General features: G+C 34.7%; 1 protein-coding gene across 6 annotated transcripts in view; it reads left to right on the top strand.

Moving 5' to 3' along the window:
* SPATA17 (spermatogenesis associated 17) overlaps positions 1-23906 on the top strand; it is a 206338-nt gene that overhangs the window by 77988 nt on the left and 104444 nt on the right. For all 6 annotated transcript variants that reach the window (XR_012001794.1, XM_025991317.2, XM_072759548.1 and 3 more), the window contains exon 7: positions 19177-19380. Coding sequence is in view for 5 of the 6 variants with exons in the window: in XM_025991317.2 (XP_025847102.1) it covers positions 19177-19380 (204 nt within the window). In the remaining variant the exon portion in view is untranslated. The remainder of the gene's footprint in view (positions 1-19176; positions 19381-23906) is intronic.

The raw sequence follows: 23906 nt of genomic DNA on the forward strand, positions 1-23906 counted from the left end.
ACAGATCCTCCTAGAGAACAGCAGAGTTACAGGTACAAATGTAAGATTCAAAATCCACATCATAAATAATGTTTAGAAATATAGTTTATTATATAGAATTATATACATTGTTTCCTGATCAGTGAAAATTATAACCCTGTTTTTTATTTCAATGTATTAATAAAAAAGGGTAGATACATATAGATACAAAATATATTCATAACCAAGTATATTACAAGTATGTGTATTTTATTTAATAACAATGGCTTTTGATAATTCACACATATTCAAGTTAAAAATTAAAATTAAAAATTATAAATTTAATTAAAATTTGTACACATTTTGTGGAAATAATTTTCATGTCATTATTTATATAATAAGTTTTTGATGTTTTTATTCTTTAATGGATAGTTTTTATATGGACACTGAGGTAATGCTTTTCAGCTATTTAAGATTCTTTAAAAAGACCCCATACTCCAATTAAGATTGATAAAATGTTATCTTTAATTATTGTATTTTTTGAGAGAAATAAATGGTTTCAGCAACTTTCTTTTCAAGGTTATATCAAAACATGTATATGCAGAAGGAAAGTAGCTTAATTTAAAAAGAAAGTAACATAATAAAAATAACTGATACCCTTGATACAGATACCATATCCATGTGGATAGCATGTTTATAAGACAAATTTCAGGTAAGGTGAAAAAATTGTAAATTAATAAATATAGTAAGTCTTCTGAAGATTCTCTGTTGTTCATGGGATAAAATCCAAAGTTTTCAGCATACACATTTGAAGTCCTCCAGACTAACTCTACCTTGCCTATCTAGCCTTACCTTCCTTCCTTCCTCGGGGTGAGCATCCAGATACAGTCTGATTTTATACCCTAGAAACATTCATCACAAGGGTCTCTTTATATGAGATTGGTGACTTCTTGTGGCTTGTCATATTCTGGAAACTCAGAAGCTTCTCTGTTACCTCCCCACCCCCCAGAAAGAGTCAACATCTCACATATGCTCCAATAACACTTTGATTTTGTCATTATTTTACTGTTAAAGATACATTTCTTTCCATTATTAACTTAAAATACTTTTAGAAAGGAGACAACTATTAAGGTGTTCTTATTAATATAGCTTTGTGAAAATTAATAACTGTGAATATGTTATTATAGGAGGAGGGGAGAGAGCCCTGAGGCAATGCCTGGAGTATGAAGACTAAAATGGGCATAAGATTGGTAATGAAGGGAGCCAGAGATGCTAAGGTATATTATGACTCTATGGAATATCTGGGAAGAAAAGTAGATCTTATAAGGCACTATAAAGAAAATTAGAAAGACATATAAGAAAAACTTGGCAATTTTGTCAATTTGCTTAGCATCCTTGCTATTAGGTATTTCTAGTTAACTATGTCACTCTAGATTCCTCTTATTTCTTTCCTACGTCTCATGGCATTCTTAACAATGAATTCTTAATTCTTACATTATCTGCTCCCTGGTTATGGCACATTTCTTTAGGTTGGAAAGAAGTAAAACAGAATTATAGAAGTAGGGAGTGGGAGTAGATCATAAGTCTTACATGAAGGATGTTATATTTGTTTTTGCCAACTTCCCAGTAGTTTGTGTGTTGCTATGGAGAAAAATATAAAAATAGGAACTCACACTAACAGAGGACAGGACCCCTCATAGGAATATACTACAGAGGCATGGGATCTTTAGAGATTACCTTTCTAGCTCTTTCTGTTAACAGATTAAAGAAAGCATGTATGGAAGTTGAAGCAACTTGCTCAAGGTTATATAACTAGTTGATTTAAACTCTGTGCTGTTGGGCATCCTCAGTACAATGCAGGCACAGTGAAAATTTGAGTCAGTGGTCTACACTGGTGGGCTACACATGATTCACCTAAATAAACTCTGAAAGGGACTTTATCCTAGTTTATGGCTATCCTTGAAAACACTAACATTCCGAGTAAGTACTGCTCCTTGAGTAACCTTCAATTCATTGAGTTACCTTTCTCTGAAATGTTTTAGTACTTAAAAGGAACATTGATTTGAATAAGTTTGTGGATAAATAGAAAAACTAGGGCCTGCATATAAAAGAGTGAATGAAGCAAGAGAGAACAAACAAAATGTAGATTTCTGTGGTGCCTTTCTGTGAATAGCTCAAAGCACTTTTATTACATTTATCCCCACAATATTCTTTAAAGTAGCAATTATCTTTCTGGTGATCGAAATGCTATTGTTTGGTACTCATTTTTCCTCTGGACACTTGGCAGATTTATTCTTTCCAGAAGGCTATGTAGTGAATAAAGATCTGACCTACGATCTTTGGATCCATAGTTTAAGAGGCAGGTCCTCAAGTTTGGTCATTGGCTCTTGGTCCCAAGTGAACTGTCCACATCACAAAACCATCACATAATTTGTTACTATTGGCATTCTCTGTTCAGAAAAGGCCAAGGACTAAACTAGTGTGGCGAATGAATTAGCTATTAACTTTTACATTTTATTTCCTCCCTCTTTAACATTATAGTTTTTATTATCCTGTAATATATGAAAGAGATAAAATTATTGTCCATTGTCAGTACTCTTTGAAGAGATAAAGTGAAGTGGTTAAAAAAAAAAAGTCTTGTGTTCCCAAATAAGTCCCTTCCCTACTCTTCTTCTTGCCATCATTTATCCACCGTGCATCTAAGAAATGGAGGCAAAAATACTGATGGAAGCAAAAATAAAATAAAAATTAATTTACAGAGAGACCACTCAGGTAGAAAAGTGCCTTAGCTACTTTTCTTATATATATTTTCTTATTCAGCATGCTACATTTTAAATGTTATTTTAAAAATTGGTCTTTAGCTAAACACACTGTAAACCTCTCCTGTGCATATGACCAGGGCAGATTCATGTGTTTTTGGGCCTGACACTTATACAATTTGAGGATCTACCTTCATGAAGAAACTGTACAAAGTTGAAAATACAGGAAGATGAATATTTTTTTCTAATGAACAAAAAATTTTAAGCATGTTTCAAATTTTAACATTTGAGAACACCACAACTCAAAATCTAAATATAATAGTAGTTTTATTGACTGCTTGATACCTCTATAGTATTTGTTCATCATATTTTGGTTTCATACTCTTTGATCACCTCTTTCTTCAACAATAATTTTGTTATATTTTCTAGAGTGAAAAGAGAAAGTTATTCACTCTTTTTTGTAGTAACATTGATCTAAATTTTTAATTAATATAAGAAAGTTAAATGATGCATTTCTTTTTGCTTATGTTGCATTATTGAGTATGTTTTTGAAAGGAAATGTATTCTGTTTTGTATAGGAAATGAGAAAGTATCAAATTCTCCATTTGAGAAAACCCCACTTCTCTTCCACTAGCCACATACTTCTGGGCCAGACAGTTTAAGATGTTTGTATTACAAGACAGCCTCTTGTCCTGCACCTTTATTTGTGATGCCTGGTGGGTCTACCCAGTGGGTTCAGGAATATTACTGAAAGTTATTCCTACATTGTGATTACTAAACAATTTTAAGTATACTTGGAAGTAACTGGAAAAAAGGTCTATAAATATATCCAATCAAACCTAAATCAAATATATACTCACCTTAGCTTTTTCCTAGCTTGGTCTCCAAAATGCCCATAGCCACTCTTGTGCCAACCAACCCAAGTATGATAGAGGGTAAGTCAGTATGAGAGGCAGTGGAATTAACTCATGTCTTACTTTCACAAGTTTTACAGAAAAACATAATCATGTGAACACATTGTCAGGGGCCCTCCTTGTGTTATGAAAAGAGCCTGTGAAATTTAGGGCCCCGGAGATTAAGTTGAATCAATTTCACTGTTACTTCACCTCTTGTTATACTATATTTTTACATTGTGTTAACATTGCTCAAAGAAGTTTTAACTTTTATTAACTTTTAATTTATTTTAAATTAATTCAATTTTATATGAATAGTCATCTGCATATCAGATATGAAATCTAACATTCAGACCTTTGACACTTAGTCCTATCTATAAAATTGAGGCACCTGATTTTCTTTTTTCTTTTTTTTTTTTTTTTAATTTTATTTATTCATGAGAGACACAGAGACAGAGAGAGAGAGAGAGAGAGAGAGAGGCAGAGACCCGGCAGAGGGAGAAGCAGGCTCCATGCAGGGAGCCCGATGTGGGACTCCATCCCGGGTCTCCAGGATCACACCCTGGGCTGAAAGCAGGCGCCAAACCACTGAGTCACCCAGGCTGCCCCAGGCACCTGATTTTCTTTAGTTCTCTATTCTGTTTTATTTTTGGACATCAAAATCAGGGTCTATTATTTCCATCCAGTAAAATTTTAATTGGTTAGCTATGGGATGGAGAGAGTTCTTATTAGGTATCACAGGTATTAAACAATAACCTATATATATAACTTATGTATGTGTTATCTGTGCATATGTGTATATACATATATACAAATACACAAATATAGGCTTGTATGAAATTTCAAATACAGCTTTAATAGAAAATTCAAAAGTCGGAAAACAATTAGAAAAAATATAATGAAAGTAGTTTCCATTTTCTACCTTAATGTTCCATGTTTCTTGACTTACCTCTAGCTTGCCATATTTTAAATTGTATTGTATGTGGACACTTAATACAAGGTAATTGACGGTTAACTGGTATATGCTATTTCTATTGGTATTTATAAAATTAATGTTATTGGTATGTTAATTGTAATCAATTTTTTCAACTTCTTCATTGATTAGAGAAGACTGAGTTTCTGGTGGTTCTTTTCTATCCCTAATTATAATACAATGAAATCTAAAACTTAGAAATTCAAGGAAGTTATACCATTGCTCTAAATAGATCTGATGAAATAGTTGGGACTATCATAGTTTCATAGATTTGAAGATCTATTCCTACTATTATGACGACTTTTCTAATTTTAAGACACTTCCGAAATCTTTTAGGATGAGACCAGTTAGACATTAGATACTGTTATAAATGGATAAATAATAAAGAGGTAGAGATGGTCAGCTCATGGTTTATCTTAGCTCTTCAGCAAGTCCAGAAGAATAACTTTATGTAGATAAGCTCTGCTCACTCCATTAAATTGATATTTAATACACTCTTTTGGATTGGAAAATGTTAGAATTATTTCAACTGAATAGCTGGTAGCCAAATTTTAAAATCTCAATCTTTGGATTAATCTATCTTCTTTCTTTATTTCTTCTTCTTCCTCTAATCTTCTTCATATCTCCTTCCCCAGCCCTTGTGCCTTACAGTCAAAAACATTATTCCTTTTTATTAAAACTAGGGACACAGGGAGAGAGTTTATACTTTCAAATGTTATCTTAGAATGATCTCTTAACTAAGTCAGTGATCAAGGTACTCAAACATAGACTAACATAGCTTATTTGATCATTTAGGTCACTACTAAGGACCTGAGTATTTCCTTTTTTTTTTTTTTAAGATTTTTATTTATTTATTCATGAGAGACACAGAGAGAAAGAGAGGCAGAGACACAGGCAGAGGGAGAAGCAGGCTCCATGCAGGGAGCCCCACATGGGACTTGATCCCGGGTCTCCAGGATCACACCCTGGGCCAAAGGCGGCACTAAACCGCTGAGCCACTAAACCACTCATGTCAGCCTGCCCAAGACATGAGTATTTCTTAACTTTTGAGTGTAAATTATGATATAGTCCAACACTATAGAAATTGTCTATGACCTTGAGATTTTATGCAGTATAAGGTAGGCAAATATTTTAAAAGACATAGAAGGTTTGTACAATATTTTATATGTGTATTACAGTCACAAAAGAAACATAAGCAAAGAAGAAGTGCAATTGTTTATTTAAAAATATATATTAAAAATTAGTTTCAGAGCACCTGGGGTTGCTCAGTTGGTTAATCGTCTCACTCTTGATCTCAGCTCAGGTCTTGATCTCAGGATTGTAAGTTTGGGCCCTGCATTGGGAGCCATGCTAGGTAGGCATGGAGCCTACTTAAAAAAAAAAAAAAAAAAAAAAAAAAAAGTTTCATTTTGGTGTGAGAAACAGGACTTTAAATATTTTAGTATAAAGTGGCAGGTTTTCTGCTAAATACTCTTGTCAGTTGATATTTCTATTTCTAGCTATATATCTTTTGACAATTGGAGGTATTTTACCCAAGAATGTGTTATGTTACCTGTACAATATTACAGAAGACAGTAAAATAAAAGATGAGAAAATGGAAGGAAGCTATGAACAAAGGAGAATAGAGACAGAATTTGTCTTTAATGTTAATCTCTTAATATCTCTTGGGCCTAAAATAAACTGCAGGGCTCAGTAGCTGTTGCTAATAGTAAAAGGAAAGTCTTGTCAAAAGGATATGATTGTTCTTAGTTTAGACAAAAGTTACATTTTCAAAGTGCTTATATAGTGTAAAATGTTCCTGTATAGTTTTAGTCCTTTTAACGAGTTGAATTTACAAGTTTTTCTCTTAAGTTTATTCAGCTTTATTTTCCATCTTCTTTTAAATTAATACATGTATATATCTGTGTATAATTTCAGTATTAATATATCTTTGAAATTGTGAATCATTAAGATAATATAATTTTGTTGTACTCTTATTTATTGTTTATGCTTATGCTGTATATGCATACATTAAATTATGGTCATTTGAATTAGTCTTAAGTTCACATCATTATAATGATTGTTTATTTTACCTGGTTTATCCATATCAAAATATATAATATATATATTATCCATGGTAAAATATATAAATATTTATGGGAAGCTTGGGTGGCTCAGCGGTTTAGCACCGCCTTCAGCCTAGGGTGTAATCCTGGAGACCCGGGATCGAGTCCCACGTTGGGCATCCTGCATGGAGTCTGCTTCTCCCTCTGCCTGTGTCTCTGCCTCTCTTTCTCTCTCTCTCTCTCTCTGTGTGTGTGTGTGTGTGTGTGTGTGTGTGTCTCTGTCTCTCATGAATAAGTAAACAAAATCTTTAAAAAACTAAATATTTATATATCCATGCCCAAATCAACTTCTCTGTTGACAATTATCTGAATGCTAAAATTGTGGTTCAGCCTTCCCTGATCTTGCTAGGCATGGTTGTTGCTTTTTTTCCTCCATGTCTTTTTTAAGATTTTATTTATTTATTCATAAGAGACACAGAGTGAGAAGCAGGCAGAGGGAGAAGCAAGCTCCCTGTAGGTAACCCAATTCAAGACTCAATCCCAGGACCTTAGGATCACACTCTGAGCCAAAGGTAGACACTCAACCACTGAGCCACCCAGACATCCCTCCTCCATTTCTTTATACAATTTTTACCATTGGTATTATGATTATATCTACTTCCCTTTAACATAGGTGAGTTCACAAAGGAGAGCAACCGTGTGACTTTAATATCCCAATTTCTAATATCAAAGTCATATTTCTAATGCATGTCCTACTTAGGATTTATAGTACTTTCATATTCAGAACAAGAAAAACAGCTTTTATTTCAGCCCCAATTATTCACTATTTCTTCTCTGAATTAAATATAAAATATAAATAAAACAATCATATTGACAGATGTAATAATTTTTAGTAACTGACACCTGTATTTGGTGAAATATATTCTGTATGATTTTTAAAGGGGAAATCTTATATTCAAAGAAAAGGCAAAGGGGAAACTAACATGTTTTTTAATTCTTTAATGTCCCAGGTTAAAACAAATTACATAACTAGATAGTTTGAAGATGAAATTCAAACTAAGATCTGGCTATCTTCAAAACCATGCTTTGGTTTCTTTAAGGTATGGCTTAAAGAGGGCTGAGAAAGGTCCTAGCTCCACATTATTTTCCTGGATAATGGTTGAAATCATATCTTTAAATTTCTATTTATTTAAAGATAATTACTAGATAATATATTCAGCATTATTAGCTTTTGATGTTTTCTGTGTGAATTAGCTTATCAGTTCCTTTAAGCATCAGGAGGTGGGAAGCATAAGTCTAAGATGCAGGGCCCTCTCACAGGAAGGCAAGCAAGCCCTCATGGGCACTTCTGGATAGCTTTCGGGCAATGTGTTTGTCTTCTTGGAAAAAGAGCCATGAACAGAGGAAGAAGGGTGAGTACTTATATTACCTATTAAGTATTTTCATCTTGAGGCACCTGGGTGGCTCAGTCATTTGAATGTCTGATCTTGATTTCGTCTCAGGTCAAGATCTTAGGATCATGAGATTGGGCCCTGAGTGGGACTCCATGCTCAGGGAGGAGTCTGCTTGAGATTGTTTCTCTCTCTCTCCCTCTTCCCCCTCCCCCCACCCCACCCCAAATAAATCCATCAATCTTTTAAAAAGCATTTTCATTTTTTGAGGTATCAGCTGAAAATCTGAAACCACAGACATCCTATTCAACACATTGGATACACATCATTTTGTAATTATGTGATTTGAGATGAAGAGATATCTATAAGAATATAATGTTTTTGTCATTCTCTCTTGCTCTAACTAGTAATGTGTAAAGGTGAGGGTCAGTGAAGTTAAAGGAGTTAAAGAACTATGAGGCTAAACTGTAGAGAAGGGCTACCTACCTATACATGAAATCGCCCAGATGTTATCCTAGAGCACATAGTAGAAAGGAAGACTGAACTAAGTGCCAAAGGCTATCATGAATATGGGTAAATGACCAGCGAGTATGATATGATACAGATCATATCATATGAGTATGTATGATAATCACAAGGAGCAACGAAGTTTGCATATTTAGATTGCAAGAAGATCAAGGAGTACTGGTTTGAGAATGACATTCGGTAACTAAGAAAATGCAAATCTCTCTTTAGTCACTGTGATACAGGGAGTACTAAAACGCTTTGTTCAGTAAATCTGCAAGGGAAGTGGTTCTAGAGGTGAAGGAAGCTTCAATTATATAAAATAAGTAAGTAAATAAATAAGGTAGAGAATATATTTATTGAAAAGTTTTTGGGCAAAGAAAAGTTGTTTAGCTTAGATGGTAGGAACGTTCCACAGGGCAAGGTTGAAAGGATTATGGGCCAGGGATCAGATGTATTGAGGGAAAGAAGCAGTGTAGTTGAGGATGGGTATAGACATTGTCTTTATATAGACAATATAAAGGAAAGCTGGGATTAATTTGGCAGACAATTATTTGGTCATGAGCAATTTGACAAAAAAAGCAAATAGATAAATAGTTCTTTAATCCAATTATCTCTTATTGGTAGAGAAATTTAAGTTGCTGTGTCGATTCTTTATTTTCATTTGCACAATATATATTGGACTGAAAGTGAATTAATGGATTAAAAAGTACAAGAGAGGGATTATTTTCTCATATTTTTGAAATGAGGAATGAAATGGAAAAAAAAAAAAAAAAAAGCTCACATAAAAACTTGTGAAAAAGGGCAGCCCAGATGGCTCAGTGGTATGGCACCGCCTTTGATCCCGGGCATGATCCTGGAGACCTGGGATCGAGTCCCACATCAGGCTCCCTGCATGGAGCCTGCTTCTCCCTCAGCCTCTCTCTCTCTCTCTCTCTCTCTCTCTCTCTCGTAAATAAATAAAGTCTTAAAATCTCTAAAACTTGTGAAATAACCCAGTAGTATACTGAAAAAGCCAGAGACAAGACTATTACTCATTTTAGATCAGATCAGTTTTTTTTTCAAAATATTATGTTGGTCAACTTTCTTCAATTAAATTACATTCCTTCTAATTATGTTTGTGGCCAAATTGTGTTACCACCAGAGTGGCTTACATTTGAGTTGAGATAAAAGATAATAGGGTTGTGAAACAGTGAAATTTTCTGGGCTCCCTACCACCAAGGAGGTAAAAATAAAATTAAGAAGGCAAAAGATAACCTAAATAAGATAAAATAAAATTTTTATTGAAGGATAACACCAAAAAGTACAAAAATACTAAAGACTCTGCTCAATTATCACCAAGTGGCAGGTATAATCTGTACCTAATAGGTACTAATTAATAATTTTCATACAGGAAGCCACAGGTCTACAGAACAAGACTGTGTGAAAGCACAGTAGTCTAAAAACGAGGTGGTCTTTGAGATCTGGTCAAAAGATTGCAGCCAACCAGATTAAAGCAGCAGAGCATTTCCCCATGAGGCAGTCAATCCTATACTTTGATAAAACTTAAAATGGCTTCCTCCTGTTTGCTTAAGAAATCTTTCTTCAAAGACTCTTGGGAAATCAGTTTCTTGCAGGGCCCCGGATAACATTGGGAATAAAGTTTGACAAGTGCTCCATTCTGTTGGTACATTTTCTTTAACAAAAGAAAATTTTCAATTCTGTTGCCTGTTTCTGAGATGCTAAGTGTTTTTCTTTGAACAATTAATTGTCTTGAGAGTCATCTTTGAACCCCAAACCATGAAATCATTTTCAAATTAAATCATCTGTGGAAGAACTGAGCAAGAGAAAATAGTAGGTTTCCAGTGGGGGAGGGGAGTGGTATATAATGGAAGATTTGGGGTGGGTGATGGTCATAAAAACATGCCTTACTATTTTCTTAGATCATTCAGACTTCATTAGTATGTATAATAAGCCAGAATGTGTAGAAATTGTGTGTTAGAGGCATCGCAATAGGGAGTTGTCAAATCACTGTGAAACTAACTGGGTGTCCACTCTCACTGCTCTATTCAGAATAACTCTTGCTAAGGTCCTCCAGGAATCTCCTAACTATAAATCCACAGGACTCTGGGAGATTTGCACATTGCTCATCACACCTGTGGTGTTGGAACTTCCTTTGGCCTTGGTGACACAATGGTCAGCCTTTTCTTCTATTATTTGGTCATTTCTTCTCAGTCTTCTTCAATATTTATTCAATAGTGTTCAGTGTGTGTCTTTACTGTGATATTATATAGGACTATTTATAGTTCTTTAATATCAAAGTTCTTTAAGGTTTTTGTTCCTTTGAACATCTTCCTGTTTTCTGGGAACACCTTCACTCACCATACACACCAGATAACATCCCTCTCTTCATTCATATTGTCCAAATACCAACCATCCTAACCCCACAGAATGGTCTGTTCTCAGTATGGGTATATATACATATCAATGCTCATTTATAAAGTAATAATTGTTTATAAGCTGTCAACAATATAACTCAAATGGAAAATCAGGAATCCAGGCCAAATCTGGAGAGAGTGCCAAGGTAGCAGATAGAGGAGGGGGGTAGGTAAATCAAGCTGTATTGGGAGGAGTGGTAGAGGGGTTGCTAAGTGTTAGGGAAAGGAACAGGCCTAGAAAGATTTCCTAAGAACATAAGTAACTTTCATCCAGTCCTTGTAGGGATCAGAAGAATAGTGACTTGACATTTACAGAGAAAAAGATATAGGAAAGGTTTAGTGGGGGAAGATTTCCCAAAAAGTCTTTTACGTGGAATCTTCTCTCAGATACTCTTTCAAAATACAATATAGTTAAAGGGAAACCTTGACTGAGGGGGAGAAATGTTCTTTGGGTCCCAAGATTCTCTGACTCATCATAATATTGCTATATTTTAGAAGACTCGAATCAGTCTCCACTTCTTTTTCTTTCCTCACATTCAGTGAATTATGATGTGATTTGTGCCACAAGAACACAATTTGCTTCTGTGGAGGTCACCTGTCACCTTCTAATTACCATGCCAGTTGTGCATTCTTTGTCCTCATGCTGTTCCACCTTTCCTGAGCTTCTGACACTGCTGACCTCTCTCATGAAACCATCTTCTCCCTTGTGTGCTGCCTCTCCTCCCTCACTGTTTGCTCTTTTGAGTGTCCTTCATGGGCTTCTCTTCTCCCACTTATTTTTTTATATGTACACACTCCTAAGACTGTTCCCCTGAATTCCCTACATGCTATCCTTCCGTGACCCCATCCATTTTCAGACCTTCTGCTATTTTTATTCAGAAAACACTCCAGTCGTTAACTGTGACCGCTTTCCCAAGTTCCAGACCTACTATATTACAACTATACACTGGACCTTTCAACCTGGAATTTTGGGAAGCTCAATTCTAACTCCAAAACAGGTAGTAATATTCCTGCGTAACTGCTCCTCTTTCTACCTTCTCTGCTGGGGTTCTAAGCCCAAGGTTTTTTTTTTTTTTTTTTTTTAAGCCCAAGTTTTTTTGTAAGTCCACATTCTCTATGTTCTTCAGATTCTGTTTCCTTAGAATGCTCCCTGTCCATGTCATTCTTCTTTTTCCACTGTTCTTTCTTCTTACCTTTCAGTAAGCAGTCTTCACCTCCTTTGCAGACTTTGGGTCTATATCACTTATTCACAAAAGCATAGATTGATTGTCTATTCCGAGCCAGGTATTGAGATATGCACTGTTCCATGTTTTTTCACCTCTCTGGTATAGATTCCCAGGAATGGAATTGTTGTGTTATATACTAAGCAAGTGCTTAACTATTTTTATAGGCTTTTAAAAATTTGAGCAATTTTGGGTTCATAACAAATTTGGTAAGGATGTTGCCATATATTTTTTACACCCATATATCATTATTACGCAAAGTTTGTAGTTTACATTAGGGTTCACTCTGAGCGTCTTGTCTTGCTTGCATGGTTTCTGAGGAAGAGTTAGATGAAATTCTTATCTTCGCTCCTCTAAAGGTAAGGTGTTTGTCACCTCAGCCTCTCACAGGATTTTCTTATCTTTGATTCTTTAACGTTTGAATATGATATGCCTCTGTATATGTTTGTGTGTTTTTTGTTATTTATTTTACCTGGTGTTCTCTGGGCTTCCTGGATATATGGTTTGGTGTCCGATATTAATTTGGGAGAAATCTTCAGTCATTATTACTTCAAAAATGTCTTCTGTTCCTTTCTCTCTTCCTTCTTCTGGGTGTTCCCATTATGAATATATATACCTTTTGTAGTTGTCCTGCCTTTCTTGGGTATTCTGTTATATATTTTTAACATTTATGTATTTTTATTTGAGAAAGAGAGATAGAGCGCAGCCCGGGTGGCTCAGCAGTTTAGCGCCTGCCTTCAGCCCAGGGCTTGATCACGGGATCCTGGAATCAAGTCCTACATCAGGCTCCCTGCATGGAGCCTGCTTCTTCCTCTGCCTGTGTTTCTGCCTCTCTCTCTCTGCCTCTCATGAATAAAGAAATGAAATCTTAGAGAAAAAAAAAAGAGAGAGAGAGAGAGAACTAGAATGGAAGGGGCAAAGGGAGAGGAAGGCAGAATTTCAAGCAGACTACATGCTGAGTGCAGAGCCTAACTTGGGGCTCGATCCCACACTGTGAGATCAAGACCTGAGCCAAAAACCTAGATTTGGGTGTTTAACCGACTGTACCACCCAGGCACCCCTATTCTATTTTTATCAGATGTTTTTTTCTTTGCCTTTCCATTTTGGAAGTTTCTGTTCTCTAAAGAACATTCAGAGGTTCTTTAATCAGCCACATCCTGTCTACAAATAAATCCATCAAAAGCAATCTTTATTTCTATTATCATGTTTTTGATTCCCTCACATTTCTTTTTATTTCCTAGAAATTCCATGTCTCAAAAAAAAAAAATTCCATGTCTCTGTTTTCATTGCCTACCTCTTCTTGCCTGCTGTCTACTTTATCCACTAGATCCGTTAACATATTAGTCATAGTTGTTTTAAATTTCTGTTCTGATAATTGCAATGTGCCTGCCATATCTGAGTCTGGTTCTGATGTTTGTTCTGTCTCTTTGAATTGTGTTTTTCACCTGTGTTTTCATGGAGTTGTTTCTGTAGGCTTTGTGCCCAAGTAGGGCCTACTTCAGACTTCTTCCTGAGTTTACCTTCTAAAGCAGAATATGAAAATCAATAGATTCCTATTTTATGCAGATTAAAGTATAATTTGCATCCTTCTAGAGTTTGGCCCCAATTTATCTTTATAAGCTCATCTCTGACAATAGCCTCATGTTTAAACTGACCAATGTAATATTCACTGAACAACTGCCCTGTGTTTTCCTACAAATATATTTGTCTTTATCTTTACCCTTCCCCTAGCCTGGAATGCCTTTCTTCTCTTTTTATTGCCAAAATTCTATAGCTACCTTCAGAAGAAAGTCAGATACTTTTTCCAGAGAGTTTTTAAAAGATGTATATACCTTTACTGCAGCCTCTGATGTAAACCTCCTTTATAATAATAATTAGTGGTTATTTCCTGCAGGCTTGTTATGTTATTGTCAGTCACAAAATCACTCTCCTAACCTCCCCTCCCCAACCACTGAGAATGGCTTGGTAGAAGTGATCACTTTTTATTTGTCTGTACCCACCTTAGATCCAGTAAAGTGTTTCTAAGTTAGTAGATGCTTGAATTGAATTACTATGATTAATTGAATTGAATTACTATATAGATGATAGTATTTTATTTAAATTTCATTGTTTTAAATCATATTTAATGAAATGTTTTAAACCATATTTAATGAAAATATTTTAAGATATGATAATAATGACTGGGATATCAAAATGATTGTAAAAATCATTTGTTAAACTAAAGAAGCCAGCTGCCTCTGAGATCTCCATTTAACATGACCCCACTCTATACTTTGACTCAAAACATTTAAAAAATTCAACTTCTTAACTGAGGTAACAGAAAAGCATGTGTAGTTGGTAATAGTTTTTTTTTTCCTTTTTAAATCTTGCTTTATATAGATAAGTTTTATACCAAATAGTTTCCTTGTGAATCCCAAATGTTTGCATGAAATTCTTATTCCTTCTGGGGTACTATATCTGAGGGTTAACATGACTGTTGTCTGAAATGCATGTGGAAGCATAACTGCTGTAGTGAGAAATGGCCATGTTTCCTTTTAGTTCTCAGCAAGAGTAATTGAATGTAGAATATCTTACTAAACACTGGACTGTGACAGTGTGTTAACACTCTGACTATCTCCTAACAGCAGGGCAATTATTTGCTGAGTGGGATTTTTATAAATCCCCTGGCACTAGTATGTCCTGATAATTATGATGAAGTGTGTTGGTCAGTGTTGATTCAGCAGAACCTACCCTCACAAATACTTCATTCACAGTTCTCTGGCCCACTTTGACTTTCCTCGTTAGTAGAGTTCTTTACTGCTCTTCTGTTCTGGCTTAGTGTCTAATTTTAAAAATAATTTTGATTAGAGCTTAGATCCTGAACATACTTTAATCAGCACTCTCCATTCCTTAAAACTGTGTATCTCTCCTAGTATTCACAAATTCTGAATCCTGGTGCAAGAAAATACTTTCCGATTTTGTTCCTTTGTGTGGCAATCAGCAACTCCTGTTTGCTGTGTTATTGTCGTTTGCAAAGGTAAAACTTGAACTCTCCCACCTATCCCATGTACTTTCTAGTTCTTCATTCCTGAGTGAGCCATTACTTTCAAATTATGAGAGATTATTATTTCTCATATGGTAAAATATGAAATTGAAAGACTAACCATTGTCCTTTGGGAATTACAGGTGTACAAAATCATGTTTTAAATTATTTCTATTTTATGGCAACTTGTTTTAAAAGTAAGCCTCAATAACAAAGAGAAGAGGGGAGAATTAGAATATAGCTTCCCCCAGGCAGTTACAAAATGAAGGTCTGTGTCTGAGTGAAAATTCGCCCTGAAAAACAATCATAAAAACATTCTCCCTGAAATAAAACAGTAGATGCTCCAGATCCACCATCCATTTGTTTTGAAACCAATTGCGTTTGTAAAATACTTTCCCCTACAATACTTTTAAGTCTAAAGAATAAAACCTGAGAAGAAAAGAGCAACTGATAGATTGTTAGAAATATGGAATGGTTCAAAATATTAATGTAATGCTAAGGGTGACTGGGTAACAAATGGTACATTTGCTCGTTGCTCAACCTGACATAATTAATATTCCAGGTCATGCTTAAGTTCCCATGATGGAAGGTCTGAAGGGGGGAATTCAAGAAAAATATATATCTATTATATAACTCATTGCCTTTTTTTTTTCTCCTTTTGACGAGTCAGAATCATAGCCTTTAAAAAAAATCAGTGCTTTCACACCTCATTTGCCGTATTCACCACTGGGCCACCAGTCAGCAACCCAGCCTGATGCAAGGAGGTCAGTAAGAAGCTATTAGCAGAGTCCTCTCCCGAGATTTCTTGGGTCTTATTGAGTTGAATGTTAGCATGACAGTACTGCAAATAACTCAGTTGTAGGCTTTTTTTTTTTTTAAACAGTTAGCACAGATTTCCCCATAGTGTTGGTCACTCTAGAAAATTATTGCAGAAAATGAAGTCCCAAAAGCTAGCTTGGCAGTAGCCCTTCTAAGTTGTGAAAAATGTGAAAACTGAAAAATATGTCATGGTCCCTTAGGATTAACTTTGTCTTTTGTGACTCATAGTAATATTTTTAAAAATCGACAACAAACCATTATTCACAAGTGGCTTACAAATTATGAAATGTAGCGATTGAGACAATAGTAAGTTAAGGTGGTTTTATTTACTTAAAGAAGCAATAGTAAATGCATTCTATATCAATATAAATAAGTAGGGTATTTGCTTGCGGTAGGGATGGAGGGAGGGCTGGACTGTTTTCATTGACGCTAAGTTAGCAAATGTATTAAATTAATTTCTAAAATAACCGACACCTTGAAGATTTTAAATGATACATTTTAAATTCAATTAAAATATATTTTCTACCTATATTTGATTTAAATTGCAAAGAGAATACACATGAGGAGGTCTCCATATAGGTTGCAAAATATAATTTAAGAAAGCTATCATGTCTACTGATCTATTTGCATTTCCCATCTAGCCTATGTATACATGTGCATGCAAATGTGGAAGGAGACCAAAGAAGATTTCTAATGGGGTAAAGTTAATGGCTGGTAGCACTTATTCAAGTAGATAGATATTTTTAACTGATAAATTATAATCTAGTTAAATTATATGTATTTTACTATTTTAATCTGCAAGATTGTGGAAATTATTAGCAGACTTAAGTCAGCTAGATCATCACTAAATAGAATGGCATTCTCTTATCTTTTTCATAGACTATGGAGATTTTGTTTTATTTATGTCAAAATAGTCTTTTGATGTAATACTTATTGGTTTTCTTCTCATTACAGTTGATAGATTTTCATCAGAGAAATTTGCCCTAAAAATTGTCTTAAAAATTATCATCCACTAAAAAATTATACTAAAAACTATTTTAAATATATGCGTCCATACTGTCTTTTATTAACATCATATAAACTGTTTATGAATCTACCTTATTTGATATTTAGTATAATAGTAAAAGAGTGTTAGCATGACATTAAATATGGCTTATACAATTGCCTGTAATGTTTCAGCATCTTTTTTTTGTATAAATTATATAGGAAGGGATCCCTGGGTGGCGCAGCGGTTTGGCGCCTGCCTTTGGCCCAGGGCGCGATCCTGGAGACCCGGGATCGAATCCCACATCAGGCTCCCAGTGCATGGAGCCTGCTTCTCCCTCTGCCTGTGTCTCTGCCCCTCTCTCTCTCTCTCTGTGACTATCATAAATAAATAAAAATTAAAAAAAAAATTTATAAATTATATAGGGAAAAATAACCCAAAGAAAACCTAGTTCACAAATTTTTTTTAAGATATCTAAGTATATTTACATTGTCTTTGTTTAATCTAGTAAAATTCAGCTTTAACACAGGAACAGTTGAGTTGGAGGTGAGTCAAGTGGGTCTTTGATAATTTAGTTCTAGATCACAGTGTGTTTGAAAGCACAGCAAAACTGATACATTAAGAAAGATAAGAAGAAAGATAATAAGGGTATAATCTATAATTCTTTGAAAGAAGTTGGTAAGATTTTGAAATAAACCTCCAACATTTTACTGAGATCTTGATGTGGCTTTGGAAAACAAGAGTAAAATAGAGGCTTCATAGGCCCTTCTTCTGAGTACATTGTTTTTGAGTGTCTATTTTGTGCTGAGTTCTCACAAGGCCAAGCAGATACAAAAATACCTAAAACAGAGGCCCTGTACTTCAGCTGCTTGTGACAGAGTTGTTCCCAGGCTATTATTGTAGCATTAGGGATAGGACACTGAATCTAGCCTCCATTGGTATTAGATAAAGGTTAATACTTAATTGAAAAATTAGGCTGGAAATATAAAATATTCTAAGGTAGTTTTTCAAAGACAACAATCTTAAGTAATCATAATACTTTGGAACTACTGATTCTATCAATAAATCTAGTGACCAGAAAAATTTATGCATATAATAAGAGAAAGTCACATTTTAGAAAAAATATGTGAGTTTAATGGATACATTCTTTACATTAGTACAGAGTTTCTAAACAGAAACCAAATAAGTCATACTATCCTTTAAAATATAACTTCTCTGGGGCTCTGGGTATTCAGTCAGTGAATGGTCAGCTATTAACTCAGGTCATGATCCTACGGTCCTGGGATGGAGCCCCACCTAAGCTCCCTGCTCAGTGGGAAGTCTGCTACTCTTTCTCCTTCTCCCCCTCACAAATAAATACATTTTAAAATCTTTTTAAAAAGCAAAAAATTAAAATTTTTCCTTATGACTAATGGATTTGTAAATATCAAGAGTCTCAAAATATGGTTCTATGCCATTTGTGTCTAAATACCATTGAATTTTCAGAAAATGAGTATCTGCTAAACTTGAATTTAACATTTGTTATACATACATCTATTGAACCTCTGTTGCATAACAGGTGCTGTGCTAACAGAGTTGACCTTTGATACAGTGTGTGACAAGATCAATGACAGAACACTAAGGGTAATATGACGCTACAGAAATACAGCACCTAATATAAAATACCAGTTTGATTATTATTTTAAAGTAAAGAACTTAAAATAGCTGCTATAAAATGCATAATCATTAAAACAATCAAGTATTTATTGAGTGCATATTTTGTGCCTGAAACTGGTTCAAGCATCACATATTTGAGTTTGTGTGAGTGAATGTGTGAGTTACGGGTGTGATTAAATATACATATACATAGTTAATGGGTAGAAGGCAAAGAATGACTTAAGGCCCTTCTGTTATTTTTTCTTAAATATAGATATATATAATATGCCATATATGCCAGGTAGAAGCTATAGCTCAGTGGGTTTTTAACACCTTTAGTCTTTAACTATGAATGATTCTGAAATTGTTGGTCTGGAGTGTAGACAAAGTGAGTATTTTATAATCTTAGATGAATCTAGCCAGCCTCCAGGTAAAAACTAGAGTTCTACTTAAAAATGCTCCTTAAACATATGAAAATTTTTATGATACAACTTCATCTTCCTTTTATTTCATATGAAAGCTAAGGATAAAAATTATGTTCTTTTTCTTTAGATTCCAGGTATATACAATTCGCCGTTCAGAAAAGATCCTGATCCATGGGAGCTGAGGTTACAAAAAGCAAAGCCTTTAACATGCCACAGGCCCAAAGTTAAGCAGAAGCGCTGCATCAGCCTTAGCAGTTGGCTGGCTTGTACGAATGCCCGTTCCTTTCCTCGTTCGGAAATTCTCCCACCCATTGATAGGAAACGATGTCAGGTACTCATTGATTATATTCTTGCTGTTTTTAAAGAAAAAGTTATTGTTGTTTCGTCTTTGTGACAAGAAAAGAGAATAATTTTTTTATGGAATTGAATTGTAAATAATAAATACAAAGTATTTTAAAATATATATGGGGGAAGTAATCAAATAATTCTATCGTACTGAATTTTATTTCAAATAACACATAAGATTTTTGGCTAGGATCTAGCCTTTTTCTTTAAAAACATTGTTATAATGGTACTTGTTACAACGTGTTGCTAGAAAAATATGACGTATTATCAACTTTAACTTCTCATCTGATGACTCATATTTTATATACAATTGTAAGTGTAATTTAAAAGTGTAAGTTGAGAAAATTATAGAGGATCCAAAACAATGCAAAACTCAGACAGAGACAAAACAAAACAAAACAAAAAACAAAAAACCCTCTTCCCTGTAGATTGCTATAGAGCTAGATTGACAAATGGCTTCCTAAGGTGGAGTGGGATGTGTTTGTTGGGTGATGATGGTCACTGTCCTGAAAGCCCCAAAGAGGAACAGTCCTATCATCCCCATCCATATTTAATCTGGAATAGACAACTGCCACCAGGGCTCATGAACCTACATTTGGGTTGATTTTGGTTCACATGGCCAGATTCTCAGAACTCCCACCTAGTAGTTCCCTAGGCTTTCCTCTGTATATCTTTTATTATGTAATAAATGACTTCAAAACTTGATGACTTAAACCAACACATGTTTCTTATCTCACAGTTTCTGTGGGTCAGTGCTGTAGTTACAGCTTAGGTAAGTGCCTCTAACTCAAGATCTGGCATGAAGTTGCAGTCAAGGTGCCAGGCAAGGCTGTGATTTCATGTTAAAATTGAGCTGTAGCGAAGAGCAAGAGGAAGAGAAGATCCTCTCCTGAGGTCATTCATATGGTTGCTTATTTTCATACCTCAGCCCCTCCTCTCATTGGCCTCTCTATAGAGCTGCTCCACTGGCCGCTGGCTTCCCTCAGGGGAGAGATCTACCAGAGAGTTCTCAAAACAGAAGCCATAGCCTTTTTATGACCTTATGTCACATGTGACCTCCCATTACTTCTACCATATTTTATTTTTTAGAAGTGAGTAAGTCCAGTCCACACAAGGACTTGAATCCCAGAAAGTGGAATCATTGGAGGCCATCCTAGAGATGGCTTCTCACACCCCCAGCTATTTCATCAACTTGCAAGAAGACAACCTCTCTATGCCATAAAGTAATTTCCCACCTTGCTGTAATTATTTGTAATGTTATATATTCACTTTCTCTAAGTGGGTCTTTTATTCCCTTTATTTGTGCATTTTTTTGCTCTCTTAAAGCTACTAACTTTATAACTGATACTATTTTTTAAAAAAATACTATTAACTGATGGCTTATACTCTTATTATAGATAGATCTGTAAAAAAAAAAAAAAAAAAAAATCTATCCAAAAAAACATAGAAGCTGAAAGTCCTCCCTCTTTCTGAAATAAAGTGTTAGGGAGGGGAGAGTTGAGCAAGGGGGCAAAAAAGAGATAATTGGAAAAATTTCAGTTTATTTTGGGACATATCTACAGAGTGTTTTCACTATTCTTTTCAAAATGTAGGTTATGCCAATATTCTAATAAAGGCACTTAAAATAGTAACTAAAATTTTACCATTTGAATTATGCATATTACTATTTCAGTTGATGCAAGAAATGATTTTACATGATACCATCAGAATAAGCAATTCAATTTACTATTCTATAAAGAAGATAATTCTAGTATCTAGTATTGCTTGTGTATTAAGTGTCCAATGATTGCTAATCATAGTATATTTGAATATTTAATAATCCATATTTTATGCTAGGGTCAATGAGATGGCTCTTTGTAATACATAGAATTCATAGAGTACTTCTGAATGCAACTTCTTAGGAAATGGGAAAAATGATATGGTATTGATAAGATACAGGCATATAAATATTTCTGAGTTGGAAACACTCTAGAAGTCATCGGAACCAAACTGCTACACTGTATAATCTCAGTGTTAACTGTATACATTTAATATGATTTTATGTGTTTTATAACACTGATATTTCATATTAACTTTACTGCTTTGCTTTTTTATACTTTTATAATATGGCTTATTTTATACTAGTTCGTATTCACTCTTCATCTCTATTAATGTACTTTTCTCAATACAACTCTTTTAGTACTTTACCTGTCTTCCCTCCCATAGCATTCTATTTATACATGTATGTATTCAGTATTTACAGAATGCATGTGAAAGATAATAATATACTCATATGACTATATATAAGATATATGTGAATAATATAAGTGGAAATTTTCATATGTATATAATATATATGTAAAAATGGTTATATATTTACATGGAAGATGTATGAATAAATATTTATATAATAAATATAGTAATTAAATATAATAAATATATAAATATATGTGGGGAAAAAAGATATATGTGAGGTGTTTTCCAACACCAACAACTAATTCTCTGATTCTCTGAATACCATTTGGTGTCCGACAATTCAAGCCAGTTCTAACACCAACTACTAGGAGTTTATGCAGACTTTGTAGCTTAAGGGCTTAACCCCACAAAACTGTTTTTCACTTCACACATCAGTAGCAATTTCTGGGTCTCCTGTACTTCTTACCGACTGGCTATAAATTGAGGAGTCTCATGACCCCATCCTAAGGTTTGATAATTTGCTAGAACGGTTCACAGAAGTAGGGAAGACATTTTATTTACATTTACTGCTTCATTACAAGGGATGCAAATAAAGGTGAAGAAGAACACAGAGTGCAGTCTGAAAGGGTCCAAGGTGCACAGGCTTCTCTTCCTGTGGAGTTAGGTTGCGCCACTCTCCCAGCATATAGATGTGTGCACTAGTTGAGAGGCTCATCAAATCTCCTTGTGTAAGAGTTTTATAAAGCTCAGTCTTGAACTCCATTACCTTTCCCTGGAGATCAGAAGTGGGACTGGAAATGTCAACCTTCTAATTCTTTGGTCTTTCTGGTGACCAGTTTCATCAAGAGGTTACTAGGAGCCCAACCTAAATCACCTCATTAGCATAATTTCAGGTGTAACCTTGTTATCAATAACAAAGGCATCCCATCACTTAGGAAATTCCAAGCATTTTAGGAGCTCTCTATACCAGAAATCAGTGACAAAAGCCATAAGATATGTATTTCTTATTATACCACAATAGTATATATATGAAGACACAAAGAAAACATACATATATTCATATAATGATATATATGTTAATATATATAGAATATACATGTATATGGAAGTATTTATATATGTATATGTGTATACATACGCACATATTTGCATATATATATATACATACATGTGTGTATACATACACATACACACTCATAAATGGCCTTTGTCTAGCCTACCACAATGTAATGATCCTTGCTAATTTTCTTTTCCTTTTCTACTCCCTTCTTTCTTCCTTTTTCTCTCTTCCCTTTATTCATTTTCTCTTTCCTGAATTCCCTGTCTCCTTCATTCCTATCCCTGGTCTTCCTCTCTCCACTCCACACCATTTTCTCTTCTCTTTCTTTCTTTCCTTCTTTTTCTTCCCTTCCTTCCCATTCTTCCTCAGCCCATCATTTCATCCCACCTTGTCGCTCAGCTTCCTTTGGTTTCTTGCCTCACTTCCTTTCTGTCTTTCTTTTCTTCTTTCCATTCATTTTTTCACAGAATGGGATTTTTAATGTTGTGGTCTTATTGAACTGAACCATATTTCCTCTATATGACTTGATAATATTAAAGGTACATACATCATTAGGGAGATTTAAGGTTATATATGCTATACTCCAGATGGTAATATTTATACTGTGATGGTCTGTCTGTACTTGGGAGGTATATTTCTTAAATGTATGAGAAAATCCTGGGAATTTAAAACATAATTTCATTATTATTTAAGCTTTGAGAAAAATTTTAAAATGCAAGATGACTATAAAGTAACATGGTTATTAAAAATATAGAATAACAAATGAGTTACCTGGGTGTCTCAGCAGTTGAGCATCTGCCTTTGGCTCAGGTTGTGATTGTGGGATCCTGGGATCGAGTCCCTCATTGGGCTCCCCTCAGGGAGCCTGCTTCTCCCTCTGCCTATGTCTCTGCCTCTCTCTCTGTGTCTCTCATGAATAAATAAATAAAATCTTTGAAAAAATATAGAAGAACATAAATATATTTGACTCTCGTAATCGGGATTTGGTTGGACTCAAAGTCAAACTTTGGAAAACGATAAGTGTCAAAGAAGACTTATAGATTCAAGTTGAGTCTGGGCACTATAGGGATTAATATCTGGAAATGAGTACACTGAGCGGATAATGAAGTTTGAAACTGTGTCCAAAATCACAAAAGCCCCATGTCACTCCAGGTTGATCAGTATAAGTGATTACGTGAGATCTAAAAGGCAGTCCTATCAACAGAAATGCAAATTTACAGAAACTTTGGCATAGATGAAGCTTGACAGGAAATGTCATTTGCTAATTAGGGAGAAGT

The sequence above is a fragment of the Vulpes vulpes genome, chromosome 5 (assembly GCF_048418805.1).
Source record: "Vulpes vulpes isolate BD-2025 chromosome 5, VulVul3, whole genome shotgun sequence".
NCBI lineage: Eukaryota > Metazoa > Chordata > Mammalia > Carnivora > Canidae > Vulpes > Vulpes vulpes.